Here is a 21648-nt window from a genome sequence, read left to right on the forward strand (position 1 = left end):
GAGGGATCCCTATTTATACAAATGCAGGTCTCATCTCAGCCGTTGATTGTCCCTCCGATCCAACGGTCTATTTTAAATCCATATCATCATTACAAGGCTACATCGCAAGCTACTCGAAGGCTACTCGATGGCTATACACGGCAGGCCCTTGGGAAGACCATGGACATGTGTCAGAAGCAAGATCTGAGCTTGCAGGTCCGTCTGACACGCGAGTAGCTGAACGGTCATGGGCTGTTCGATCATTGCACATGGGTCGCTCATGGGTCGCGCGTGGGCCTTGGTCCGTATCGCTCATGAATTGATCGTGGGCTACTCTTCGATCAACCCTTAAGCGTGACACGGCCTATCACGGTTGGTCTTGAATCATGCTTCATCTGTGGGCCGTGTCACAAGCATGGGGGTTATTGCCAATTCAAGATGCTGCTTGTGAAGGGTGCAATATAAAAAAATTTCTCAAGAGTTCGAGGAGGAGGCGATGTAAATACCTCATCTATTTTATAGTAGAGGGTAGGTTGTAACATTTGCTACTTTTGACTAGGTAAAAGAAAAAGGAAATGTTGAAAAGTAAATAAAATAAGAAAAGAAGCGCGTTCAGCTATATAAGGCCGAGACGCATGCAAGAAAGGGGAAAAGAAGGAGAAAAGAAGAAGAATGAAAGGAAAAGAAAGAAACAAAAAAGAAGGAAAAAGAGGGGTTTTACGCGTATTCGTTATGGACATCTTGCTAAGCCGAATTTACTACATATCGCAATACCCGATAAGTATTCGCACCTTTCATTCTTCTAATCGAAGTATTTTTCGGGGTGAAGGGTCAAACTCGAAGTTTTGTGAAAATTGAGTCGCAAAATCCGGTTCTTGAGTTGTTGGGAAAATGTCCTTTCTTATGCACTCTGACTATGACAAGATCCCAATTGCCCGGAAAATGTCCCGTAGTTTAGACCAAAATCCACCCGAACAAATAGCAAGAACAAGGCCGAGAAACTAGATACTAATAGGATGCATGCCTAATTCAGCCATTGCTCAAATTGTCAATCATGGATTATCAAGTATAGACTCGAATTTCCGGTACACTGTACATTGAAGGGACGTATAGATGAAGAAATGATCAACATTTGCAAGAGAAAGAAAAAGTGAACCGTGGTACAAAATCATGCAACAGTCATAGAAAAAGTGAACCGTGGTACAAAATCATGCAACAGTCATCGACCCCGACTATTTTGACAAAAAAAAAAAAAAGTACCCCAAATATCTCTTTTTGGGGTTGAAAGAATACCCTCTTCAATTATCTTCATCAAATGATAACACGGTCTTAGAATTAAGGGCCAAAATCATGGAGAGACTTTGCTATGTATATGCATTCTATTATTATAAAATGTAACTACCACCGCCTGAGTGTCAATTATAGATAAGGAAAACACTGACTATTCGCAAATAACTCCAAGTCAAGTGAACCTTCTCGCCATCTCTGCTGTAAATCAAGCAACTTCCAAGATAATACATGTCGATGCCGTGTTCGGTTCTGAAAATATTCTCATTGTGTCCTGATGAAAAAGAAGTGAGGCTAGTATTACTTTCTTCGGAAAAGAAAAGGCATTGTATTGCGGTATATTTTCGCCTTAATTACATCAATTTCATTCAACTGGTACCATTACTGGCTTTCCACGAGAACTTGGAATTGACAAGAAGAAATACGAAGCACTTCCAACCAACTATTTCTTATAAATTTCCAAGCTTCTAGTATTCTGCAAGCCCTTCAATGGTTTTGCATCAACTAAAAAAGATTGACCAGAGCCATGTCATTTAGCAATGGACATGAGAATCTGTGGGATCATAGCTCGAGTGACTTCAGGTGGAGCTTGTCTGTTTAGGAGGTGGCTTGGACATTGGTGCATTGGACAGGAAGCTCTGGAACATAGCATGTGCCTGAGAGGGGAGATACATTGGCACTTCATGGCCGGCGCCCATTACGACAACGAACGTCAAGCCTTCATATATCTCGATCCAACCTCCAAGCTGGGAAACCAAAGAGTCTAGTTTTAGTCATTGTGAATAATCTGTGGAAGCTTTTCTTTAACTCGATTTAAACTGTGTTTACCTGATCGCGATGGTTCCAGGGGTACCATTTCTCCTGTACTTTCAATTTTAGTGCTGCAATGTTACGTCGAGTCATTGGCAAAGGAACAGCTACATCTGTTGTCCCACTACTCAAGAAAAGGCAAATAATTCATGTGAGTCGACACTCGATGCCACTAGCAACGGTAAGAGAAAAGACACCTTCGTGATGAATTAGAAGAAATGTTAGTCTCCCCATAAATATGAATGTTTGTGCACCAATCCTACCAAATGATTCTATCATAGGTAAATCCCAAGTCTATCCAGCATGTTCTATTATACGTTTTTGTTTCGGGCAATTAACTGATACACCTCACCTGTATATCCAAATCCGCAAGCGGGCCTCTATGAGTTCTTTAAGGATGGGAAGGACCGATATTTCTCCGTCGCTTCTGCTATACCTGAGGTTGACGCCTGCTTCACTGCATTAGCCAAATCACAAGATTAATTTATGTCCAGATATTTTGCATGCCCTAGATTTGAATAAAGTTGTGTTGTGATCAAGAAAACCTGCAGAGGGTGTAGTTTAAAGGAATGTAGGAGGGGTCAACGTGGAAGGACTCTTGCACCTCTTTCCTTTTCAGGTACTTCACCGTGTCAGCCTCCAGGCAGAATTCATTCCCGTCTCTATACATAAGATCCTGCATCCAGAGAAAACAATAGATAAAGCTACTTCTTGAGATTTCTTTTGTGCCTCCAAAATCAAATTAGGGAGCTGTCTCGCCTGCGTGGTGTTTTTCTCGCATGGTCTCGCATACATGTTATAGATATTTACAACTCCAATTTCATTATTATATGCTTCTTGCCAAGCATTTTTGCAGCCTTCCGAAGCTCTATCGACAGAGCAAAACTTCCTCATGTTTTCGTACGTAGCGTCTGAAATAAGCCCATGAACCCAATAGAACTCCCACCTTCCAGGATCTCCTGTTGATCTGTCAAGAGTAGGATTTCCTAACTGAAAATTTCCCCCAAGAAAATAGCAAAAGTTTAGTTCAATTCGGCAGTGAAAACGGGTCTAGTTCAACTGGAGACTCCATGTTAATCATCTCACCAAGAGTCCCTTCAGATTGATAACCGGTCGGGCAATCCCTTGTTTTGATTTACAATCACCTGAGCGAGTTGAGGAATAAAATGCCCTAAAACAAGTCCAATTTTGAACTTGTGAGTGATACAAATTGTGTTGTATGATTGGGTTCATTGGGATTCAATGGTGACAAGACATGCATACCTGCATAGCTCTCTCCAGCAATATAGAAGTCTCTGTACTTGAATTTCGGGAAGACTTCAAGCCATTTGTTTAGAAACGCAAAATTGTCCATGGCTAAGATCGTAAAGAAAGGGGATACCGATTAATCTTTCGGAACAAATTTATCAGAAAGACGCAAAACATAGAACCGTGAAAACCAAGATAAACCGAGTCAAAAGTCCTGACCAGTGCTATTATCCCCATCTTCCTCAACAACGCTGCGAACAGAATATCCGACACCGAAAGGGGAATCGAGGAAGAGCAAATTTGCCTCTGCAACAAGACAACGAGATGACGTTAGTAAATGGCGATCCATGAGCTTGAAAGGGGTAACATTCGCAAGGACGTTCATTGGTCCAAATGGGATAACCAAAACGAACCATCAAGACTCCATGCATGAAGAAGTCATCACTTTGGTTTCTGAAGACCGTATTGGCAAAGTTGTACCTTATCGCGATGGTATATACTCTAGTTCTACCATTATTTCCAAACTAGTGCATTAAATTTTGATCGTATTCAATTTCGATAGAGATAGTTCCGTGGAGCATCGCAAGAGATTAGCAAACTGATGTCGGCCGCATCAAGCATTGCTGAAGGAAAATTACCGGTGTCCCATGAGATTTGTCTCTTAGCAAGTTCCCCGTTGGGCAGGACCTGAAAGGGTCCGATCTCCTGGAAAGCTCCGTACCCGATTGACGAGCAACCAGGTCCTCCATTGAGCCACAGGAGAAGAGGTTTGGAGTCTGCATCTGATGCTGCTTCGACGAGCCAATAGAACATCTTCTTTTTCTCGTTTATCCTCACATAACCCGAATATTGAGCAACAGATGCGTCCTTAGGTTGTCCGGGTAATGTCATGATCTTGGCACTCGCGGCATCATCTATCGAAGTCGTCGCAGCGACGAACGACATCAATGAGCTCAACAAGAGAAGGTGAAAAGCGTTGGACGACGTAAGTTTCGCCATCTTTCGATCGTGTGTTGATGGGGTTCCTTCTCGATGCTCTTTGGAATCCTGTTTCTCTTTGTATATATATATATATGTGTGTTTCAGCGTCAACTTATTAACTGAAGAACCAAGATGATTGCCTTGGTTTGTGCAGTTAACGGTGATCTGTTGAGTACAGTTATAACAAGACTTCATTCTTTTAAAATTCGAACTGGAAGGTCATGAAAATCCTGTATTGTATTGTTAAGTGCTGTTTCAAGCTTTCTGAGCTGTAAGCACAGGGTAGGTTCGATTATGGTTGTGGGAGTTAAGGGCCGATGAGGCTTTATTTATCAGTACTTTATTCTTATCCTACGTTTTCAAAAATACAAAATGCAATTCTCATGAACTAATATCTAGCGATCTTTAAAATTAGAAATAATCTATGTGGGAACATTTGCATTAAAGATCATTAAAGTTAAATAACCAAAACTTTGAAAAAAACATGAAATTGTAGAATAATGAAAGGTAAGTTTAGACTTCTCTTGATTATTTACTTAACTTGGCAGATTTTATTTATTTATTTATTTGTCTTCAAATGTTTTCAAGAATCCTCATGGAGACTGTGGTGGAACTTTGAAGAGGCGAATTAGTCTGATCAAACTAGGTAATGAAAAATTTGCGAAACCATATTTCGCTCGTGGAAATATTATTTCCCTCAAGAAAACTAAGAAAATGTTACATATATAATTTTACATGTTGATATTTGAATATTTTGACAGGTTTCGTTAAGTCGTTTTGTGTCCAAAAAGAAAAAAAGTCAGAGTCCCCGTGCCCAAAAATTAATGAAAAGTCAAAAGTTTGAAAGTAGAAGGACATGGCATTTTTCGGGCTGCTAGTAACGGTCTTCCCGCAAACTTTCATCCCGCATTTCCAACAGATATGGTTATTTCCATCAAATGTAAGAGGTCTAGAAATAAATTTGCCATTCACTAAAAGAAGCTTCTTTCTTTATGTCGACACTAGAAGAAGCTCTTTTCAATGGCAGCCATTTGGACCTTTTGCTCTATATCCCATATGCTAAGTAAGGAAACTCTGATACCAAATTAAATGGACTAGGCACGATGATAAAAAAAAAAGGGTGAATTGTTTATCTTGAGAACTTGAAACTTTCATGTGAATATGAGATGAACAAAGTGTAGAAGGTGCACTGGTTCCATTTACAAATCTTCTATGAACAAAAATTGAAAGAGTTTGAAAGATATAAGAATGAGAATCGGATTTACAGTCCCGCTGTCCACTCGGCCTACTTGTTTTTAAACTCTTACAGTTTCAACAAGGCTGGAAGGCTGGAAATTACTGTATAATCTTGAGATGTTAAAGTTTATAAAGAATTTGCTGCTTCCACTCCAACCTTCTAAGTTGCTTCGACAGATTCGAGCACTGCTCACAACACCATATCACTTCCGTTCCATATTACAAATATCCACGCCCCCTATAGTGATTTGCAGTCGGAAAGCGCCCTGTTTAGTAGCCTTTTAACTAATTTTCCTTCTTCAAAGTGGCGAAAACGAAGAGTGACTGTCAATTGACCCGGAAGGATCATGATCAGAAGACATTACGGGATGTCCTCTTTCACATTTTTTTAAAGAGGCGAGACCGCTTTGTCAAAACTCCTGTCTCGGGTCGAGGTAAATGAATCGGTAAAGAATGTACTTATATATCCACTCTAATCTCGTGAAAGGACAGATTAGTTGAGCTAGAAGCTTGGCCACATAAGAGCATTCCAGGTTAAACCGCATTTGACATAGAGAGTTCACTCCGACATTACCCAACGAAAAAGGGAAAATCACCAGTAAACTCATCTTTTGTTTTGTCATAATCTAGATTCATCGATTGACTTATCACTCCATTTACAGAAACTTTGTTATTCACATGATCACTCGACAAATAACATCATAGGATCTTGCGAAAAAGCTCAGTTAGAACAGTGAGTTAAATAGTACTGGCAGTGGTACATTTGCTGATCACAGCACAGTTGAGATTCTCGGTAGCGTTATTGCACGTTTGCTATTCAAAGCGAGATAATGCAAGTCTCTCGTAACGCTTCTTCGTTAAATTGCGGTGAACATGAGTTTCTCTAGTCCCCCGTAACTCCCTCGCTCAGAATGAATAAGACTTCAAGACAGTGAAGCCTTCAAGACAGTGAAGCCTGTATATAAACGGCCAAAGCCCCAGCTGCTCATGAAGCATCCACATACAGATCGACAACTGAGAGCAGAACAAATCAGGCACGAGCTTCGGCGAACGCAAGGAATTGGTTTTAGCTAAAATGGTGTCGTCGCGACGGGCATCGTTGCTCCTGACCTTCACGGTGACCGTGATGGCCATCACGCCTGCTCTGTCTCAGACCACAGGCGGAGGCCTTCCCGGCTTTCCCCCTACGAGTCAATTGGAATGTTGGAAGATCATCAACGGCGTAGCGGGGTGTACCGAACAGCTCCTGAAGCCGATCCAAGAGCCGAAATTCGACTTCTTGCCCGACTGCTGCAAGGTCATCATGGGCATCCCCTTTACATGCGCCCAATGGATTTTCCCCTTTGGTCTCTCGTTCGGCGAGCAGGTCAACAAGTACTGCACCAATTTACTTGGAGCAGTGCCTTCTCCTGCCTCCTAGATACTTGGCAGTTGGCAGCAGAACTTGATCAAGGACTTTCGAGGTGTTTCGTCTCGTGGCATTGCTACCTTTCAAGTTGTGTGCGTATCGGGCCATCAGTTGAAGAAATTAACAATAAGGTTGTCTAGGATTTTAGCACAAGGGATTACGGTTCCTGTAGAGACCCATGTTTTCCTGTCGTTGATGTAGGATATTTCGTGATATAAACATCTGTTGCTCGCTTTTTCGACGTTACGTGCTACTTCCCAACATTTTTTGCTAATGCGCATGCACTAGCAAGAGCAGCACTCTGTTATCGCCATCTGATTTGAGTCAAACAAACAGGATATTCATGACAGAATTTACACGTTCGGATTATAGAACGTGCAATGTGACAAAGGATTATCATTAAATCCACCGCCGTTTAACCGGGTATTACGATTTTGTTCAATGCGGATCATGTCTCTGTTTCTTTTGTTCAATTGGTATATAACACTGACCAATCCTGATCCGACAGAACACGTAAAGTTTAAAGAGTTTGATGCGTCGGCTATCTTGAATAGCATACGTAGGTATACTCTCTCACGTGCGTAGAATGCAGTATCAGCTTGGAAGTATGCTCACTCGCCTTCGCCTAAGAAGATTATTACATCGAAATTCAGCTAAACCTAACGCATGCGCAACGTTATTTCCTTCAAAACATCAGCTGATTACACACTCCCGCATCGACAAATAAGGCAGCGAATGCAAAGATTGAAGCAGAAGATGCCTTGTCTCAATCACCTGACATCGGAGTTTTGATTTAAACATTTTGGGATCGCTCATCTTCTCTTTCTGACGTCGTAGAGGATGAAACCGGCCTTGAGGACATGAACACGACTATGTCGCAATCATCAACTAATGCAAGGAACGTACCACGAACTGAATCCATAGTATCATTCGCCGGCTCGATTGTAACGTAGTAGTTTTCTGTAGCATCCTCTGCCGTCTTTACAACACCCAGAAAGGAGGAAGAGCGAAGAACAGTGTGGAAAATAATATCCTTTTGGGTTAGTTTTCCGCCTAAAGCTTACTAGTGACAGTGAAGCACCAAGTGAAAAAGTAGAAAGTTCATTGTGGAGGAAGCTTGCAATAGTAAGTACAAAAACACAAGCCATCGCTTCTGCATTTTCCGACCCCATACACTTCTTTAAAGCACTCGTTAACGCATATTTGGGGGCTGCACTTCTGGAAACTGATCAGCTTGTAGCACGTGTGCTCCGGAATCCTCGCCGCATCCGCACCCCAGGCCGCCATGGCCACAAAAAACTCAGCTGCTCAAGGAAGAAGACCGGATGAGCACGCCAGAACGGGTTAACGTGAAAATAAAATGATCATGTAAAGAACATATGCACTTGCAGGACAAAAAAAAAAGACCTGAGAAAAGAAGCAGTAGCAGAAGAGGTGGGAATGCCAGAGACTTCTTCATCTATGAGCTTCAAATTGGTGGTCCGACCCTGGTGAGCTCCCTCTCTCTCTAAAAAGCCTTGCGATTTCGCATCTCTGCGGGCGAGCATCTCAAAGCAGGTTCATCACATGTCCAAGGCGAACTGAGAAATGCACCCAGAAAATCGGGAATTGTTTATGGGAAAGAGACGAGAAGAACGTGTTGTGAGATGTTCTGCTGGTGAATTTGACGCAGCACCTTATATATCACGCGGAGAGTGCGCAGGTGAAGCCAACATTTGCTCCGAGTCACCAAGAAGCCAGAGAGCGGTTTCCAAGCTTGTGACAGACTTCTTGCTTGAGCACATATACTTTTCTTTGTACATACTTCATCGGTCATATTCATTACTATCAATGCCTATTTGAAGGATATCAGCAAGCAAGGTCGATTCCTCCAGCTGATTCAATTCCACAAATTCCAAATCTGCGTCTAAAATTTTGATCTTTAACCAAACAAAGCAAAATTTTGAATAATCCGATAACCATATTCCACTAGAAAGATTCTATAGACCGATTATGCAGCATGCGTTCATCGGGAACTAAGGATAGCAGATTCTAAAAGTCACGGCTGAACCAGATAAAACACGTAATAATGATTGGGGAAATTATCAGCTGCCTTCAAAGAGGTCATTGAAAATAAAAAGAAATACAACTCAATAGTAGTTCTTAACTTGATACTATTGCTTCTGCAGCATTCAAAGAACTGTTCTAAACAGATAAAAATCCCCAGAAAAATTGAGAAGCAAATCCCAAAGAAGACTCGGATTTAGATCATGAATATAACTAAAACAGCTACCACATGTATGTGGCGCACACTTCAGGGCTAACCAATACAGATCAGCTCTAATAACCACCCTTAAGGTCGTTTACGACATCATACGGGATAGGAGTAACAGTTTCAAGGGTTGCCCCCTCCACCATGAATCCTGGTTTGGGCCCTCCGGCTGCCTCTTGGTGCTAATTTTCTCGCCTCTTGCCTTGGCCTCAGCTTTCAGTTTGTCATTCTGAATCTTTCTCAAACGGAAATCCTCGTTGCATCTTGAAGGCTGAACATGTTCAAGGCGCACATGGATCCTTTTCCTGATTATTCTGTTGCCCACCTAATTCATGACAAAAGAAATTGCATTTCAGTAAGACAACAAACAACCATACCAGAATACAAAGTGAACCTCACGTAACAACTAACTACAGCACCATAACGAGACATTGAGAACATGTAAAACATCCACCTAAATCAGCCACCACAGAATTAAAAATGGCATAGTCAATACATATACACTAAAAGGGCTTCTTTTTCAATGCAATACGCACCAAGCAATGCCATCCAATTTGAGCGGGACAACAATATCCAATGTGAATCGAAAAGAGATATGAGCGTCAGAAGGACGAGAGTAAAGTAGCAGCGAAATTTGAATTCTGACAAGAGCACAACACATGCAACTGGCTCGACATCAGATGCGGCAATGCATGATTTCTTTCAAAGGACCATTTTTATCATATCAATCAAATTCGACCTATTCCAGCTTCAAAAAAAAAAAAAATGATTACCAACACATATACGAAAGCAAGACACAAATTGCCACCCCTAGGACCGGGCTTTATCCATAATGATATACAATCAGCAGATAATAATGGCGAGATCAGCACTTTTGCGGGCGCACGAGAATGCAGTTTGAACTTAAACAAGCTCGAAGGGGACACAACGAGCTGACAAACCAGTAGTCGAAACGATCCAAAAGAGCTAAACCACCTCAGTTCACAGAAGCTTTCAATGCCCATCACCAACCCAGCACACAAGATCGCAACTACAGCGACCGAGCAACTCAACACAGCTAAAAACATCGAATCTTGCACCGACCCAAATGACACCCACATGCCATCATCGCCGTATAAAATCACAGCGCGAAACAACCAGAACGCGAAGAAACCGCGAATCGAGCTCGAAGCCCCAAAAAATTCACAGCGCCTACCTGCTTGTTGACCTCGACGCCGATGGCGTGCTTGGTGATGTTCCAGATGCGGCCGGTGCGGCCGTGGTAGAACTTGTGGGGCATGCCCTTGTGGACGGCACCGTTCACCTTGACGTCGACGTGGTCGCCGATCTTGTAGGTCCTGAGGTAGGTCGTCAAGGGGATGAACCCCTTCTTCCGGAACGGCCTCGAGAACGAGTCCCTCGTCCGGCACCTGACACCGTGACCCGCCGGCATGTCTTCTTCGCGCGCGAGGGGCTTACTCTTTTCACAGGTTCGGCGGCGCCGGTCGTGGCGTCTCTGGAAGAAAGCCGCTGCTGGAGGCGAAAACCCTAGCGAGGAAGATGAGAGGAGGGGAAGAGGGTTGGGTTTTATAGGGATGGTGATGATTGCTGGAGGAGTTTTGGGCCGTTGGTCCGGGCCTTTTGTGCAGTGTGGGGCGGGCCTTGGGCCTTGGATTGGGTCCGGGTCGGTTAGGGTTGCAATTGGGTCGGGCAGTTCGGATGGCTGCTTGGGGCTGCTCTTGGGTCATTAGAATTAAATTACGCTGTCTCGGCAAATTTGAGGATTTTTTTTTTTGTGCACGTATCTCTATTTTATAAAGTGAAGTTAAATTTAATTTGATTATCTTGAAATTATTGATATGACTGGGAATCGACAATTTATTATTTAATCTTATATTTGTTCGGGGGTATGTTTTGATCAATTTAGTTGTAAAGAAAAAAAAAAGAGTAGTTCCTCATACATGTTTATATGTTTTTTTTTGGGTCATAATATGTTTATATGTTGATAGGCATGATATTTTCCACATTCTGACAGTTTTGTTTGTTTTCGACTCCAGCTCATCAATCAAACCACTCAATCAATGTACAATTCCAATCACACTTTATTAAATATTTTAATATTAAGCTTGTGTTGAAATGAATGAATACATAAACAGATCGGCATAATATAGAGTCATTTGAAACCAAATTCGCATTTTGACTCGTACTACTATCAAGATGAGAATTTGACAGTAGCTAATGACTAAAAAACGACTTAATTCCTTACACGCTGACACGATTAATTCTCGGGTTAATACCTTAAAAAACCCTAAACTGGTACACCTGTGACAAATTTACCCCAAACTATTTTTTTACTATTAAAAACCCCAAACCGGCACATATGTGATGATCTACCTCTGTTAGCTTCCGTTCGATTTTTCCGTTAATTTTCTTTGACGTGGCAAGTCATGTGGAAATTCATAAGTTTAATACCATTAAAAACCCCAAACTAGTATATTTATGACAAATTTACCCCAAACTGATATATTTATGACAAATTTACCCCAAGTTAATATATTTACGACAAATTTACTCTAAATTAATTTTTTCGATCATAAAAAACCTAAATTGGTACACGTGCGGCACATTTACCATCTTTCAATTTTCCCAAATTTGATTGAGTTGTGATGTTCAATCAATTTTATTTTCCGGATTACTCTAACATTGCCTTCATATCATTAATACTTGACTTTTTTTATTGGAATCATTATTAGAAAACTATTCAAAGGCTACCAAATGTGCACTTCATTCTTGTGCCGGGAAGATGTTCATTAACTAAAAGATTGATAGATCGCTTGCGCACATATACAAAAGAATCACACTCAAAGCACACTTGAAATTAGCGACAAACATAAATGATTTTGGTTTCGGCATTTCAACGAGCATGTGATGTACAAGTCACTCATACCATTCACATGCAAGTTCCACACTTACAATTCAAGGTAGGAAAGACTACGTAACGCTATTAAAGACCAGCAAAGTAAGAGTAATATGTAAACGTACAAACAGATTGCGGACAAGTAGTAAACCATGTGAGGCTGAGACATATAAACATAAAGCCAAGTTTGTCACGAACCAAAAACGAGTGAAGCAATCACAATATGTGCACTTCTTTTGTATATGTGCGCAAGAGATCTGCCAATCTTTTAGTTAATGGGCATCCTCTCGGCACAATAATGAAGTACACATTTGGTAGTCTTTAAATATTTTCTAATAATGATTCCAATAAAAAGAAAAAATTAAGTATTAATGATATGGAGGCAATGTTAGAGTAATCCGGAAAATAAAATTGATTGGACATCACAACTCAGTCAAATTTGGGAAAATTGAAAGATGGTAAATGTGATGCACGTGTACCAATTTAGGTTTTTTATGATCGAAAAATTTAATTAGAGTAAATTTGTCGTAAATATATCAATTTGGGGTAAATTTATCATAAATATACCATGGGGTTTTTAATGGTATTAAACTTATGAATTTTCACATGGCTTGTCACGTCAAAGAACCAATTAACGTCGCGCAAAAATTGACGGAAAAATCGAAACGAAGGTAACGGAGGATAGATCCGATACATATGTACGAAAAAAAAATTTGGAATAAATTTTCACGTACGTGTATCGTTTGTGGTTTTAGAATATTAAACCTTAATTCGCAATGATGAATTGTGTAAAAAATGGCTAAGCTCATGATCAATACAGTTCGTCAAGAAAGCAAAACTAAATTTTTAGCATCTTAGATCATCAGAGGTGAAAAGAAAGAAATATTCAAGGATGAAAATCAAAACATCACCAGAGATCTGATAAAACCATAACATAAAACATGAGCCACTGGAGATGTAGATATGGTTGTTGGGGGGGAACACGCTTTGTATGTACGTAAATACGCCCTCCCCGAGTAGCAAGAGAGTGGAAAAGTCCACCCAGTACCCACGACCCCGATCAGGATCAGTACACCCCAGCAGCAGCAGCAGCAGCAGCACAAGTGCAGACGCACGTACTCTCTCTCTCTCTCTCTCTCTCAATCTCAGTTTCACCCCTTCTGACTGACTGACTCTCCCGCTCCTTCCATCTTCCCCCCTTCTGCAAAACCCTAGAAATCAATCAATCCCCTTCCCCCTCTCTCTCTCTTTCTCTCTCCTCGATCCCCTCCCTCTCTCTCTCTCTCTCTACCCCCATCTCCCTCCGTCGATCCGTCCAATCCGAGCCCTCGATTCCTCCCGTCTCCGGCGCATCGAGGATCGCGTCGGCCCCGGGGCCGCTCGAATTTTTTTTTTTTTTTTTTTTTGGTGTGGGGGAACCCGGCGAGCGAGGGAGAGGAGCTGGGGAGGTGCGATAAGGCTGGCGGGCGCCGGGGCCTCGTAAATGGCGGATCCGCCAGGTATCCGCCGGTTGGAAGACGCCGCCTTCGCCCCGTCGGTTTCGCCAGAGCTCGAGCCCCCGCCGCCGCCGCCGCCGCTGCCGCCGCTGCTGCTGCTGCCGTGACCGCCGCGAGGATTGAGAAAGTATGCTGAGCGTGCTCCGCGTGCACTTGCCCTCGGACATTCCCATTGTAGGCTGCGAGCTCACGCCGTACGTGCTCCTGCGACGCCCCGACAAGGCCCTCTCCACCGAGGATGTCCCCGAGTCCGCCCCATCGGACGGCCACTTCTTGAGATACAAGTGGTAAGTGAGTTCCGCCCATGTCTGAGTGACCGTGTTGTTGGGAATTGCGTGGTTCGCGGTTGCTTTCCACTTTTGATTCTCTGAGAGGGTAATTGCGTCGCAGCTGCTTGAACTTGAGAGATGTTTGTGCGTTCTTGAGTGGCATTTTAATGGTTCTATGCCCTTTCTAGCTTACTTGTTTCTCTGCCCCTTTTGTTGCAATGAGTAGACGCGATGCTGGTTTGCTCGGTTTACTTACTTAAAGTGACATTGCTAGCTTGGGGCATTCAAATGTGCTGTAGGATTTTGTGAACGTTGATGTTACGGTTACTATTTTCCCGTGGCATAGACTTTCCGGAAGCAGTTTTTGATCAGTTAAATATCCTTTATCCTCCCTGTTGACACAACATGAACGTTTTCTTCTGTAACTTCTGGAAGAATAGGACAAGCCTCCTGTGTTGGGTTGGCGTTTTGAATTAATCTTTTTCAACACGTGGCAGAAGTGTTTGAGAACATGGTGCATTTATCTTGTACCTGCCAATTTTGTCTGTTTGTTTACAAAAAGACATGTGTGTGCTCCAAATGGGAAGGGGTTAGCCACATTCATCCTGTTAGCAGTTTAGTCGAATGTCTAATTATCAGCGTCTCCAGAGGGCGGAGGGCTGTTCCACTCGTCGTGGCAGTCTTGGCTTGCTTGGTCGGCAAAATATTGGCTGTTTTAGACAGGTGGAAAAGAAGGTTACGAGCATGTAAAATTTATGTCAATTTGTCAATTGGTAGGTTTGTCTTGTGATGAATGGCTTCTTATGGGTTCGTGGTTTAAATAACTTATGCTGTAAATTAGTATTACTTATAATGAAGATTTTAAGACTTAAAGTTTTAAACTCATGAGGTGAAGCAAGTTAGAACTGTGGTTTCTTGGCTTTGTTGGCAATAATTAGCCAGCTATCTGTCAATTTGCATTTATTTTCGAAGAGCATGCATTGTGATGTGAATATACTATACCTTTATTATTTACAGGATCGGGTAAGTTATGATATCATTTAGTGGGTGCTTATCAATTTATTATTACAGTCAGGTTTATCCTGGTTCATTATGCATTATTGATGCAATGGCTGGGTAAATGCGTCATAAAATTACCATAGTAATTAGGCATGTTCTATTGTGAAGGGTGAAGTCTAATTTTGGTCGTTCATCTGTTATTGATGATCCCCTGGTATGAGTGAATTCTGGCATGGTTATTGAAAAATGCAGATTTTAGACTGAACCTTGAAAGTGATTCACAGTAATGTCAATGACGTCAAACAATGTACTAGGGGAGTGACAAGAATAAGCAATTTAGATGAAGGTGAAGAGTTCACTCATGATGGTTTATCCAGAGGAAAGACAATGCAAGAGAGGCTGATAAACTCTATGCTTATGAAAAACATTGCAAAATGTTAAATGGGATGCAAGAATGTTAAGTACATGTAAAACTTTTAGGATAAAGCTAGAGATGAAAACAATAATTTACAAGTCTGGTTTACAGAGTGATGCCGTGAGCTCTTGCCATCTAGATGTGTATGTTCCACTTGTTTAATTGCTCTGTTATAGTTGACCAAATTGCTTATTAAATTAATTCGCAAACCAATTTTAGTCTCTTCAGCATGCTCAAACTTTCAAACAATGTGAAATAACAATGACCAACAAATGGGAAATGACATATTAACATTAGGACATGAAGAGAAATTGTAAACAAAAGACACTTAATATGGCGAGGAACAGTGAGTGAGTTTTTGTTAAAACGTGTTGAGTAAAGGGTGACATTCTCTAAATTGATATGTCCTATCAATTAACTCTACTAACTTTGAACAAGATCTCATTAAATCAAATGTGTGTGGAAGAATGAAGTAGTGAGGGGGCATATATATGTGTGGGTGCTTGTGCAGCGTGCGCGCACGCGAGAGAGAGAGAGAGAGAGAGAGAGAGAGAGAGAGAGAGAACAAGCTGCATCCCAAAATGGACCTTAACGATCTCCAGAAGGATAGTAGAACGTGCCCTAAATTATTTTTGCATGAAATTTCAAGAGATGGTTAAAGTCCTTTTTAGGATACCTATGAAATTTCCCTGCCTTCAGTTGCAAAGAATGGTTAAAAATTGTAATTTTTGCATTTCACTTATCATCAGCGCAATTTGCCGATAAGCTTAAATGAGGCGAATATCCAAAATGTCAGCTGTGTCTGACCATATATTCCACCCTCCCAGTGGTAAAAACCTCTCAATTCTAGACCAAACCAAGACTGTGTATTAGACTAGTTTGCCTAGCCAATTTAAAGACTGTTGAACTTTCTGCATATAGCAAAGACTCCCCCAAAAACAAACCACAAAAAAAGAAGAAAAAAAAGGCATTATAGTGATGTCCTTTTGTAATGACATGCTCTTTGTCTCTTTTTTTGCTTTTATGTTGTGATTCATTGCATTTCCTGTTTCTGCTGAATAAATTGCTAAACAAAAGTTGTTCCCGGAGATTGTCCTAAGTAATAATCTTTGGTCATTAAATGTTTGAAGATCTTAGACCAGTCATCCGCAGGAGACTGTGCTGTTAATATTCTTCAGCTGGCAAAAGTCATTACTGTCAAACTAGTTTTGATTCTTGTTAGCATTATTTACCTTTTGTTAGATATTTTGTTGGACATTGATCTGAAAAAAAATTGATTGAATTTGGAAATGAAATGGTGCTGGTGGGTTCTTTCTTTCACTTGCAGGTACCGGATTCAAAGTGATAAGAAAGTTGCGGTCTGTAGTGTACATCCATCTGAACAAGCCACGCTGCAGTGCCTAGGTTGTGTTAAGGCCAAAATACCTGTTGCTAAAAGCTACCATTGTTCACCTAAGTGCTTTTCGGATGCATGGCAGCATCATCGAGCTCTGCATGACCGTGCTGCAAGTGCTGTCAGTGAGAATGGGAATGAAGAGGAAGAGTTATTTGGACGTTTCAATAGCTCAGGATCTGGAGTTGTTAATACTGCTTCATCTGGTTCGTTTTCTAGTTCTACATTAACAAATGGATCAGTGCCTTTGTATCCACACACAGTAACACAGAGGAGTGGTGGTGTTACTTGGATTGAGGTAGGACGCTCTAAAACTTATACCCCAAGCGCAGATGATATCGGTCATGTTCTTAAGTTCGAGTGCGTGGTGGTTGATGCGGAGACAAAACTTCTTGTTGGACACGTCAACACCATTTTGACTTCTTGCGTCATTCCTGCACCTTCTCCTAGTCCACGACGATTGATCCCTGTTAGTGGAGTTGACATGATGGGAAATGTAGATTCAGATGATCGTGTTTCCTCTGGAACATTTACTGTGCTTTCATACAACATTTTGGCTGATGTTTATGCCTCCAGTGAGTTTTACAGTTACTGCCCTTCATGGGCTCTTTCTTGGCAATATCGCAGACAGAATTTGCTACGGGAAATAGTTGGTTATCGTGCAGACATTGTTTGCCTACAAGAGGTACACGAGTGCTTTCTTTCGTGTTACTTCTTGATGTCTTGTCAGACTGATAGCTGGAGTTCCATCATAATTATCTGGTATACATTGAGATAAGCATTCCTATTCTCAATGGAAGTTCCAGGTTGCAGACATCTTAATTTTGTTGTTTATGTAATTGAAGCAAAAAAGGTCTTTGTAGATAATCTAGTTTCTTTCTAGATGAAGTTGCTAAATTACTGTTTTTGTTTAAATATATTAGCCATTGTGGCAGATTCTTTACTATGTAGAGAGAGTAATGGGAAAGGAATTTATAGTAAGAGGATGTATGTTGATCAGATTTACTTTGTTTGGAAGAACAGAATGTTAACTAGGCCTCCTCCTCATGCGTCGATGGAGATCGACTATTAGCTTTGTCCTCCCTTTTTGGCATGTTTGGTACATTGAAAACAGATATGTTTTCTTTTCCAGGTTCAAAGTGATCATTTCGAGGAGTTTTTCGCCCCTGAATTAGACAAACATGGTTATGAAGCTTTATACAAGAAAAAAACGATCGAGGTTATTCATGGACTTCTCCTTTTATGTTGTCTTAGGTTTCGTGTCATTTTATTTATTTATATGTCCATTGTCTGCAGGTTTATGGTGGGAATATCAATACAATAGATGGTTGTGCTACATTTTTTCGCAGAGACAGGTTTTCTAATGTAAAAAAATACGAGGTAAAAAAGTTGCTGCATTTGATGTCTTCTCCATCTCCGTACCATCAGAAGCTAAAGGCGTCAATGTGTCTATGCAGGTTGAATTTAACAAAGCAGCACAGTCCTTGACAGAAGCATTGGTTCCAAGCACCCAGAAGAAAGCTGCTTTAAATCGATTAGTTAAGGTGGTGGATTTTTTTTTCCCCAGTTATTTCCAATTGTGTTATGCTCACGTTCTTTGACCTTTTTTCTGTTTATCATTTCGGACTCAAGCATTTTTCCCATATCCCACAGGACAATGTCGCTTTAATAGCTGTTCTAGAAGCAAAATTTAGTAATCAGGGAGGTGATAATCTTGGAAAAAGACAGCTTCTTTGTGTGGTAAGTGCTTTCATTCTCAATTGAGGATCAGCATGAACATAATTATCGTTTGGATCCTTTGGACTATATTGCGATTTGTAAATACCTGCTGAGCCTGTTCTAGAAATTTGGTACCCTTGATTCTGTCGGCTTGTGTCTTACTTCTAGTCTCTGCCATCATTTGACTCATTTTGTGGGCTATAGGGAGGTTTTTGTCATTTATTAGGCGAGATTCCTCTGTTGGCGTGGAAAATTGAAGTCTGAGGCTAGTGGAATTCCAGTGACCTCACGTCACATGAAAAGTATCATAATTTCTGACTTGTTGTCACTGTTCTCTGGCAAAGTGTGTCATGGCCCTGTAGACAACTCTTTAGATAAGATGGATGGAGGGGCCAAGCTCTGGTGGTGCAGATAAGACAGCTTGGAATAGTTAACTTGAAATGCGTAGCCTGAGGAGCCATCGCATGCATGTATATATTTTTGTAGGTTGGTAGGTATGATGTATGCATGTATGTATATATGTATGTGTGCACTTGCGAGTTTTTTCTGTAGACCAACTGAAGATAAGCCTCATTCCTCCTCCTTCGGCCATTTAACATCATTTGACCATATCCTGTTTGTGGTGCTTTTGTCTGCAGGCAAATACACATATTAATGTCCCACAAGATCTAAAGGATGTGAAGCTTTGGCAGGTTCTCACTCTATCTATATTGCATCATTTGGTCAAATTATCTGTTCTGGCAATAACGTTTATATCTAATTTCGCAATTTTTCATATATAAATCAGGTCCATACCCTTTTGAAAGGATTGGAGAAAATCGCCGCTAGCGCTGATATTCCAATGTTAGTCTGTGGCGATTTTAATTCAGTCCCAGGAAGGTTTGTCATGATCTCGATGTGGTTTCAGAGTTGCAGATATTTATGGCTGGTCATTTGTGGACCTGCTTTCTTTCTTTGGTCTTTTGATGGAACCAGTGAACATAAATGCAGTGCGCCTCATTCACTTCTTGCTATGGGAAAGGTTGATCCGCTGCATCCAGATTTATTGGTCGATCCCTTGGGTATCTTGCGCCCTCCTAGCAAGCTGGCCCATCAGTTACTATTGGTAACATCTTTTATTTCTATTTAAACATTAGCCTAGTATTTCTTGAAGAGATTGCTTAAAGTAGTGAAATGAGCAAGATCAAGCTCTTACAGCCCAAAAGTTTTTTTGTCACTGTTTTTGACCTTCTGCACATTACAGGTCAGTGCCTACTCATCCTTTGCAAGAATGGGTGCTGGTCCTGGTTTGGAGCAGCAGAAGAGGAGGTTGGACAGCACGACAAATGAACCTCTGTTCACTAATTGCACCAGAGATTTCATCGGCACATTAGATTATATATTTTACACTGGTAATATGCTCTGCAGATTTTTTAAGAATGCCATATCAATCATTTTAAGATAGATCCATGTTGTATCCTTTTGCTTATGTTGCTGCTGATTTGTCGTTGTAGCGGACTCTTTGACGGTGGAGTCTTTGCTGGAGCTCTTGGATGAGGATAGCTTGAGAAAAGATACAGCACTTCCTTCTCCTGAGTGGTCTTCTGATCATATAGCTCTTTTAGCGGAATTTCGTTGCAAGCCAAGACCCAGACGTTGACTTGTCAGGTGGCAATTGTCTTCTCTACTTGGTCTGATGAGTTAACTTTCTTCCTCTTAACTGTAAAATAAAACATGAAGCTAAAGAGAGAAATTTTACATAGTGACTCAACCTAAGAAAAGTTCTCAGCATGCTGTCAAAATCAATGTCATCTGAACTGTAAATTTCTGTGGAATGAGAATTTTAGTCAAACAAAAGAGTGCCTCTTTACTGTTCCTATCCTATCGAATTGGGTTGTCCTGTCGCATGATTCTCTTGCTTGTTAGGTCACCCTCATACTTGTTTAGGAAGAGACATATGGTTGGGGCGTGGGTATCTACCTGTCATGGTCATGTTGCAATTTCGTCTGCGAGTCAAGGTACTGATGGCCTTCAAATGCTAAACGCGGGGAATACTTATTTGAAATGTTGTAGATCTGTACTTCCCTCTTCTCTGGCTCCGTTCTTCGCTTGAATTGCTCATATAACTTGCAAGTAACCATCTGCAAGTTGAGTTCTTACGCAAGGGTGATATCTCATAGGTGAGGGCTGGAGACACCTAAGGCGAGGGAAGTACCAAGTTAATAGACAAGATGAAGGTGTTCCCAAATGCATATACTATCCTTTCCAGGTAGAGCCTTGGGGGATCCTTGCTATGATCTCTGTCCGTGTAATGTCACCTTTGTCACATAGAAGAAATTGAAACCGACGCATTTCTCTTTTTTTCTTTTTAACCTTTCCGTCCATAGAAATTAGTTCAGCACGAGCTCTCGATAGAAGGTAGTCATTATCCTGTACTCTATTTTATAAGCAAAGCAAATGGTTGACGGACTGCATTTGCATGTCCCTTTTATAGTGTTCCTTATAAATTTACTTGGTTTCTTCTTTTAATCCAATCTGCTCAACGCATCGGAGCAAGTCCAGCATGTTTGAATACTATGTAGCTGAGCGATACCAATACGGATTTGCCTATGCTCTAAATTTTAAAAGTAATGTGATGTGATTTTGTATAATCAAGTGTGCATCTTTCTTGAGATACTATGTAGAGCAACGGGCTATCATATCATTATCATACATTCGGCTATTAGCACACTCTACACAGTACTATCATACCTTTTGGATATTTGCTGATCATGGTTAATTAATCCGTGATTTCATTAACCAATGAATCACTGGACTAGAATAGACCGACTCAGGCTACTTTCCTGAGAATCCAAAGTGCACCTGACTCGAGCAGCCCCAAGGGGGCCAGAAAGAATCCACGATATGAAACGTGTTGCGTTTACAAAGTTCAATTTTTAGACCAACATGTAATCTGTTGTCAGTTCTAACTTGAAAGTACTTGGATCAGTTGCTAATTGTACGCCGTCCGTGAAGCCAAATGAAACCAAGTAAAAATGTATCATTCATTTAATGAGGGTAGAGTGGTATTACTTGCGCTGTTCAGACATTCATTTAACGAAGTTCTTTTGAGCAGGGCAACCTTGCAAATTTAAAAAATTCCATGCAAGGGTCAAAATGTAGATGTACAAATTTATCAATGTACAACGTATGAATTTTACAAAGAAATATGTTGCGGATAGTGGACTAACTAAATTGCTTGAATGATAAATAAATCTGCATAAATGTGTAATTAAGACGAGT

General features: G+C 41.0%; 3 protein-coding genes across 4 annotated transcripts; 1 reads left to right on the top strand and 2 right to left on the bottom strand.

The window, feature by feature from the left end:
- Window positions 1-1844: 1844 nt before the first annotated feature.
- Window positions 1845-4323, bottom strand: LOC120287207 (serine carboxypeptidase 24-like). Its single transcript, XM_039299927.1, has 9 exons — window positions 3963-4323; window positions 3544-3630; window positions 3340-3432; window positions 3187-3247; window positions 2836-3043; window positions 2622-2752; window positions 2429-2533; window positions 2095-2200; window positions 1845-2012 (listed from the first exon to the last, which is right to left on the bottom strand). The coding sequence occupies exons 1-9, from the start codon at window positions 4321-4323 to the stop codon at window positions 1845-1847; spliced, it is 1320 nt and encodes a 439-aa protein (XP_039155861.1).
- Window positions 4324-8994: 4671 nt separating this feature from the next.
- On the bottom strand, window positions 8995-10742 carry LOC104446219 (60S ribosomal protein L21-2). Its single transcript, XM_010060105.3, has 2 exons — window positions 10396-10742; window positions 8995-9525 (listed from the first exon to the last, which is right to left on the bottom strand). The coding sequence occupies exons 1-2, from the start codon at window positions 10630-10632 to the stop codon at window positions 9292-9294; spliced, it is 471 nt and encodes a 156-aa protein (XP_010058407.2). The 5' UTR covers window positions 10633-10742; the 3' UTR covers window positions 8995-9291.
- A 2497-nt stretch (window positions 10743-13239) lies between these two features.
- On the top strand, window positions 13240-20900 carry LOC104446230 (carbon catabolite repressor protein 4 homolog 1). Of its 2 annotated transcripts, XM_010060113.3 has the most exons (12): window positions 13241-13879; window positions 16603-17353; window positions 17801-17887; window positions 17965-18048; window positions 18126-18212; window positions 18322-18408; window positions 19026-19079; window positions 19175-19266; window positions 19378-19492; window positions 19631-19778; window positions 19881-20034; window positions 20547-20900. In XM_010060113.3, the coding sequence occupies exons 1-11, from the start codon at window positions 13722-13724 to the stop codon at window positions 20024-20026; spliced, it is 1809 nt and encodes a 602-aa protein (XP_010058415.1). In that variant the 5' UTR covers window positions 13241-13721; the 3' UTR covers window positions 20027-20034; window positions 20547-20900. The 2 variants fall into 2 exon arrangements, with proteins under 2 accessions (XP_039171633.1, XP_010058415.1); XM_039315699.1 differs by lacking the exon at window positions 20547-20900 and having other exon boundaries at window positions 13240-13879; window positions 19881-20243.
- Window positions 20901-21648: the final 748 nt, after the last annotated feature.

This window comes from Eucalyptus grandis, chromosome 1 (assembly GCF_016545825.1).
Source record: "Eucalyptus grandis isolate ANBG69807.140 chromosome 1, ASM1654582v1, whole genome shotgun sequence".
Classification (NCBI taxonomy): Eukaryota; Viridiplantae; Streptophyta; class Magnoliopsida; order Myrtales; family Myrtaceae; genus Eucalyptus; species Eucalyptus grandis.